This window comes from Phoxinus phoxinus, assembly GCF_949152265.1.
Source record: "Phoxinus phoxinus genome assembly, chromosome: 17".
NCBI classification, from domain to species: Eukaryota; Metazoa; Chordata; class Actinopteri; order Cypriniformes; family Leuciscidae; genus Phoxinus; species Phoxinus phoxinus.
This window is the reverse complement of record NC_136892.1, coordinates 33,720,452-33,727,951: the sequence shown is the minus strand read 5'-3', so window position 1 is coordinate 33,727,951 and position 7,500 is coordinate 33,720,452. Positions and strand designations below refer to the sequence as shown.

At 38.0% G+C, this 7,500-nt stretch overlaps 1 protein-coding gene across 2 annotated transcripts in view; it reads right to left on the bottom strand.

Annotated features, from left to right (window-relative positions):
* brd10 (bromodomain containing 10) overlaps window positions 1-5,477 on the bottom strand; it is a 14,372-nt gene extending 8,895 nt beyond the window's left edge. The window contains exons 1-4 of one of the 2 annotated variants that reach the window (XM_079587091.1): window positions 5,109-5,477; window positions 3,886-4,512; window positions 2,954-3,154; window positions 755-1,512 (exon numbers count right to left, since the gene is read on the bottom strand). In XM_079587091.1, the coding sequence (XP_079443217.1) occupies window positions 755-1,512; window positions 2,954-3,154; window positions 3,886-4,409 (1,483 nt within the window). In that variant the 5' untranslated portion in view covers window positions 4,410-4,512; window positions 5,109-5,477. The remainder of the gene's footprint in view (window positions 1-754; window positions 1,513-2,953; window positions 3,155-3,885; window positions 4,513-5,108) is intronic. The other variant, XM_079587092.1, reaches the window with a different exon arrangement.
* Between the last annotated feature and the right edge of the window lie 2,023 nt (window positions 5,478-7,500).

Below are 7,500 nucleotides of genomic sequence, written 5' to 3'. Positions count from 1 at the left end.
TGCAAGCAGGAATTATCGGGGACAAGCACAACAGAATCAAACATGAAGCTAGCAGCAGACCAACTGCAAAAATCAGTTAATAAAGAAAAAAATATTTTAAGCAGAAAGGGTTTACAACCTAGAAATACATTGCGGAGTGTTGTACAGTGTTGCGGAGATACAGCCGAACGTCTTTTTTTGTAAACCCTACATAAAATGTATTTGCGCATTATTGGAAAACAATTTGACGTATCAACTTTGGCGATACGATAATTTAAAGAAACGAATATTAGATTTTTATGAGCCCAAATATTAACATACAATATTTTCAATGCCCATCCCCAATAAGAACGCCAACGGATACAATAGGTGCTTGGCCCCTAACAAATGGTTTCGATAATTAATTAAAAACAAAACGAACAATAAAAAAAAATAGCGTCTTTCTCGTTAAACGTCATTTAAATAAACCATATTCGAATATTACATTTTTATGAGCCCAAATTCGAATACAATATAAAAATAAAAAAAAGCCCATCCCTAATAAGAACGCCAACGGATACAATAGGTGCTTGGCCCCTAATAAACGGATGAATAATAAAATAAATTGGATGAATTTGATTGGAGTTGTGTGCTGATAATCTTGGCCAGGACGCTCTTGCAAAAGAGATTTTTAATCTCGATAATAATCGTTTATAATCGATAATAAACGTTACAATAATAATAATAATAATAAACAAGTAAAAACTAAACGAACAATAGCAACAATAAAACTCACGCGTTTCCAGCTTGACCTCTGACCCCTCCGGTTGCTCCTGCGATCTCTTGACGTGTAACAGCGGAAGAGGGAACTCCATCGCGACACACGGACTCTGGCGGTAGATCCTCAGGTCGGCGCCGCAGAAGTGAGGGAAGTGTATGTACGCGTTCTCCTGCGCGTCGTAGCCCAGGATGGACTCGCGGCACTCGTGGATCGGCTGCGCGAGAACCGCGACCTGAACGTCCTTCTGCGTCTCGTACACGTGATCGCACAGGCCCTTGAGGAGCCACACGCGCTGTTTAAACGTGAGCATGTGGAACGGCGTCTCCTCTAGCGGACTCGCGTCTCCTAGCGTCCAGAAGAACTGATGGGAAAGTCCTAGGAGTTCGGCACGAGCCGTTTGGTCCTCGGCTCTCGCGAGCGAACGGTACCAGTCCTGAACTCGCCGTCGTAGCTCCGCCTCCCACTTCCTATACGGCAACGGCGGGCGGCGGTGGGCGTTCGCTCTTTTATTCGGGTGAAGGAGCAGAGAGGTCATGACCTTAGCTAGGAACGAGCTACAGCGCGGCATTAGCAAGCAGCGCTCCAGCTCGTAGAAGACGATCTCGGGGAGGTTGAGCGCTTTCTGAGCCAGACACAAGAAGTGTCCGATGGCGGGAAGCTCCCACATGGTCCGAACGGCCCACGGTTCCGCCAGCGCGAGCAATGAACTCTCCCAATCTTCCAGATCCTTCACCGACGCCTCCTCTGCTCCTTTACGCTCCAGCTCACGCTGCCTAGAGGTCAAAGGTCAACGGTTACGGTAAGAGATTTAGGAGTTCTGTGCGAAATGACGAAATAGAAGAATGGCTTAACTTCAAGAAATTATGACTGAAATATAATACCAAAGTTACTAGGGCTGGGAGGAAAAATTTATTCACCCAGGTATCGCGTTTAAAAAAAACAAAACTTTAAAATCTATGGATCTATATATTCAAATGAAAAGTGATTCCCTATGGATCTATATATGTTCCAATATATATATATATTGGGTCTATATGTTCAAATGAAAGTGATTCCCTATGGATCTATATATGTTCCAATATATATATATTGGGTCTATATGTTCAAATGAAAGTGATTCCCTATGGATCTATATGTTCAAATAAAAGTGATTCCCTATGGATCTATATGTTCAAATGAAAGTGATTCCCTATGGGTCTATATGTTCAAATGAAAGTGATTCCCTATGGATCTATATGTTCAAATAAAAGTGATTCCCTATGGATCTATATGTTCAAATAAGTGATTCCCTATGGATCTATATGTTCAGATAAAAGTGATTCCCTATGGGTCTATATGTTCAAATGAAAGTGATTCCCTATGGGTCTATATGTTCAAATGAAAGTGATTCCCTATGGGTCTATATGTTCAAATGAAAGTGATTCCCTATGGATCTATATGTTCAAATGAAAGTGATACCCTATGGATCTATATGTTCAAATAAAAGTGATTCCTATGGATCTATATGTTCAAATAAGTGATTCCCTATGGATCTATATGTTAAAATGAAAGTGATTCCTATGGATCTATATGTTCAAATAAAAGTGATTCCCTATGGATCTATGTGTTCAAATAAAAGTGATTCCCTATGGATCTATGTGTTCAAATAAAAGTGATTCCCTATGGATCTATATGTTCAAATAAAAGTGATTCCCTATGGATCTATATGTTAAAATAAGTGATTCCCTATGGATCTATATGTTAAAATGAAAGTGATTCCTATGGATCTATATGTTCAAATAAAAGTGATTCCCTATGGATCTATGTGTTCAAATAAAAGTGATTCCCTATGGATCTATATGTTCAAATAAAAGTGATTCCCTATGGATCTATATGTTCAAATAAAAGTGATTCCCTATGGATCTATATGTTCAAATAAGTGATTCCCTATGGATCTATATGTTCAAATAAAAGTGATTCCCTATGGATCTATATGTTCAAATAAAAGTGATTCCCTATGGATCTATATGTTCAAATAAGTGTTTTCCTATGGATCTATATGTTCAAATAAAAGTGTTTTCCTATGGATCTATATGTTCAAATGAAAGTGATTCCCTATGGATCTATATGCTCAAATAAAAGTGATTCTTATGGATCTATATGTTCAAATGAAAGTGATTCCTATGGATCTATATGTTCAAATAAAGGTGTTTTCCTCAGGATGTGTGTGTTCACCTCTTCTGGTCTTTGGCTCTCTGCAGCTCCTCCAGTCTCAGCGCCTGCACCATGATGGACTCGCTGCCGCCCACTGTAATGGCCGCCAGGTTTCGTGGCACCAAACGCCGCCTGGACGACGTGCCGACCGGTGCCTTCTCATCCTCGGTGCCGAAGCGACCCCTGGAGGTCACCGCTAGCGTGGTTTTCTCCCGCAACGTCCTGGTGTGGGAAAGAAGACACGAGTGAATCTCAAAGCTTCAATTCACGTTTATTTGTAAAGCGCTTTTCACAATACACATCATTCCAAAGCAGCTTTACAGACAGAGTCCATATTACAGTTTAGAGTGTTCTGTTATCAGAGGAAACTGTCCAAGTTATGCATTTCAGAAATGTACATATAAACAAAACACAGTTAGCTAAAAACGTAATAATTGAATGCATATAGAATGAGTAATGAATACTTCAGTCCAGAAGGAACTGTTTGAACAGACTCATAAAATAAGACTCTGAACAGGATAAGAGAGTGACGCTCGTGCTCTACGCGATTCATTTATAATGACTAGAAATATTTGTAATATTGAGTTAATATTGAAGCACTTGGTTAGATGTACGCTCCACTTCCATGTTCTCGTTTTGATTGTTTTTGTGATTCTTTGCCAACGTAAATACTGTCAACTAGATCAGGGAACACTTTAATGGCTTGACATTAAATAACATTTACTGTCTTAAATAACATCTTACTGTAACATTCTTATGTAGAGATTCTAAAGTAAAAGCGTAAGAAATTGTTATATTCATTCTTATGTACATTGTTGCATCCAGAATTAATTTAAATGTAAATTGGTAACTAATCCATAATTCTGTTAAACTACATTCTAAGAAAGCGGCAGTGAACTTAAACATAATGGGTTCTTGTGTCACATGAATGAATCTCCACTGGTTATTATTACCTGGACAACAGGGTCAACTTTTGCTCTAGAATAATCTCCAGTTTCTGGGCCTGTTTAGAGATCCAGTGATCGACTCCGTGAGCGCGATAACAGTTCTCTAACATCAGTCTGAAATCGCCCACGAACGCCGTGATGGATTCATACTCGCGATTTATAAATTTATCATGCATGTTTCTGAAGCTCATGTCCGCATCAGGGCTCTGGGGTCCGGGGTGCCAGAACGGGCCCGTTATGGATTTGTGCTTCTCTGAAAGAAAGCTTTGAAATATTCTGTAGGCCTGCTGGATCTCTGGCGTAAGATCGTCTCCGTTTTCCACCGTACTGGACCTGCTGTCGTCTTCAGAGGTCACCGGGTCACTTTTATCACAGTGTGACGAGAAACTCTCAAGCCCTGATTGGTCAGACGACCCGTTGCACAGGAGCTCCGCCCCCTCCAGCGCGCAGGAGGTCAAGGTCAAGCGGTGGTTCGGGTTCATGTCCTCACACGTGTGTGCGCTCTCGCTCGGGTCCGAATGAAGCTTCATTCTCCTGCCGTGATGCTCACCTGCACAGGTGCCTCCAGCATCATCTGTCAATCACTGTCAACCTGGCATCACATGAAGAAGCCATCGCTGTTCCTGACGGAGACTGTGTGGAGACAGACATTAAACCGTTGAAACACGGAACCCAGAAAAAGATCAAAATGAAAAACAGAATTTGTGGGAAAGAAGTAACTGGATTTGCCCTGTTGATAAATATTAAATTGAAATGTTATTAATTCAGTCACTAAGACAAGCTTTTAGATTATTAAAAAGTAATTAAATCATTACTAAAAGAAAATCCAGAAAAAATACATAGATTTGGGGAAATAATGCAGAAAATGTTTCATTTGGCACTGACATAAAATTACTTTAAATAAATATTAACAAAATAGCTAATTGTAGAAGTTTTATTATTCAGTTGATTAGACATGTATTTTGATTGAAAATAAATAAACTTCTTAAAATAAGGAGAATGTGGACATACTGCTTAAAGAAAAACTACTATACTTCCAGTTAAATTAGTTCTTGATGCAAGTACTGCATAAATCATGTTCTAATAACTAATAATAATTAAAACTCGTGCATTTCCATGAATTTCTACAAATCAACAAATCGTCTGAAACTCGTTTAAAGTCCATCAACCAGCTATAAATGGTGCTAATTTCCCAGTGTTTAATGTTTTAGGAGTTTTTACAGCATTACCGGAGCGCTGTCCTGTATTGTCGAGCGGAACATTAAACCGGCCGCACTAGGCCTCAGCGACAGCGGCCTCGATTTCACTCTCACACCCGGGAGGGCTCGCCTGAGCCGGGCAGCCGCCGCTCTTTCTCCCGGGGACAGATGAATCTCATAGTTCCAGTGAGGCGCGATCTGTCAGAAAACGCCGTTAAAAGCCGAATCGCGGTTGTTTTTCCGCTTTCACGAGGGAAACCCTGTCAGATTTACGCGAAAAGCGTGTGATAGAGAATGAGATGAGGGACTCGGCGACACTGAATCACAGACCGCTGTTTACATGTGCGCGCGCGCGTGCGCGTGTGTGTGCAGAACAATAATCAAAACTTCATACATGTTGGTTAGAGGACCAGAGTTACAGCAAGGTTTTAATACAAAGGAAAGGAATGAAATCTAATTCGTTTCATTTGCTCAAGGCTAGAAACATGAACCTGTGTGAATTCATGAATATTAATATTCCAGAATGTTCCAGTTTTATTTGACTTAACAATTGATTCTGTCTCGCTCTTCCCTCAAGACTAACGTTTGAGAAAACTGTTCTCAGTAAAGCTTTCAGAGTAAAAGTTCAGATTAAACAGGGAAACTCTGAATCTTCAGGTGAATCTCAAATTCCGAACTCGGAAGCTCGTGTTTTCGAGTCGAGTTTACGACATGAGGGATTTCGTCGAAGCAAGATGGCGGTACGTGTACCATCACTTAATTAACTACTCAAACTTACAAGGTTTTAAACTCTACTTCTAGAAAATGAAGTACAAAGTGTTTTGCTTTTTATTGATTTATGAAGCCACTATAAACGTATTATTACATTGTTATATTACATTGATTTTGTGTAGGAAATCTAAAGCTTATTTAGTTGTAAATAAAAAGCCTGATAATGTCACTGCTAAATACCAATAAATATTGTGGTAACGTTATTATTCCGGCATGTTTCTCACCGACACACACCAACTCCTGAAGATCGACTAAAGAAAAGACAGAGCTTAGTTCGTTCATGTGAACTTGTTTTCGCCACAGAATAAAACAATTTAAAAGATAATTACAACTTTTGATCTCACAATTCTGACTTTTTTCCCTCAGAAATGCGAGATAGAAACTCTCTATTGCAAGTTATGAAGTCAGAATTGCGAGATTTAAGTGCAATTTTGATATATATATATATATTACAACTCTGATGTCAAAAGTCACTCGCAATACCTTTTTCATTTTTTATTCGGTGGGGAAAACAAGCTTTCATAAGTTCATGTGTGTTCAATTTGTAAATACGATCTTTTCAACATGGCTTGCACCATAATAATCAAAAGAAATAAAGAAGAAATTCATAAAGAAGTCTTTTAATCTTATCTTTATCTTATGGCTGATTATAATGATATTTTCATGAAAAGCTTATCAATTCAAAAGTTAAATTTTATATTGATTTTAGGGTTTCATAACAAAGAAACTGCATTGAAAAATGAAAGTGAAAGAAAAAAAGATATAAACAAGTATATTAAAGACAAATCAATCAAGATAAGAGCATAGACCTTAAGACATTTATTACTTATGAATTTGAGAGATTTGTACAGTATGGGAAATCACAGCAAGATTCACATCTAGATAAAATGAGAAATGTTCTTGAGAACAAAAAAAGCTGGGGTACTTCAAGAAAAATAAAGAAATATATATTTAAGACTTTATGTAAAGAGATAAGGTGACGTCAGCAACCAGCACGCGATGTTCTCAGTGACCACTAGATGTCTCCAGTGTTCACGAGGCGTTAGGAAACATTGTGGCTTCTCACGTGACCTCAGTCATCAGTTCAGAAATTAACTGTTGTATACAATCTGCTTTTGTGTAAACAAATAATAACATAAAGTAATGGAGAAATTAAAAATGGTGGTTTATGTAATTTCTGGAAGGTCAAATTGACCTTAACTACTAATACTGCAAACAAAACTGCTTTTCTTAGTATTTTTGTCTTGTTTCCAGTCCAAATATATAAAAATTCTTAAATCAAGAAGCATTTACTAGATGAGTAGATATTATGTCTTGTTTAAAAATCAAGTGATTTGAATTAAGATGATTTTTCTGACACCATTGGAAGATTATTTTGCTTTTTTAAAGCAACAAATCACTTAATTTTGATTTATTTCCCCAGAAAACAAGACATAATATCTTATGGCATTAAGTAAACGCTTCCTGATTTAAGAATGTTTAGATATTTGGACTGGAAACAAGACACACACACACTGAGTAAGAAAGGCATTTCTGCGGTGTACTTGTAGTAGTATGGTAGTTATTGTAGTAATATAGTATTGTTGCTGTTTTATTATTTATTTTCATCATGTTTCCTGATAAAAACCTTGAAAGAATTTAAGTATTAGAT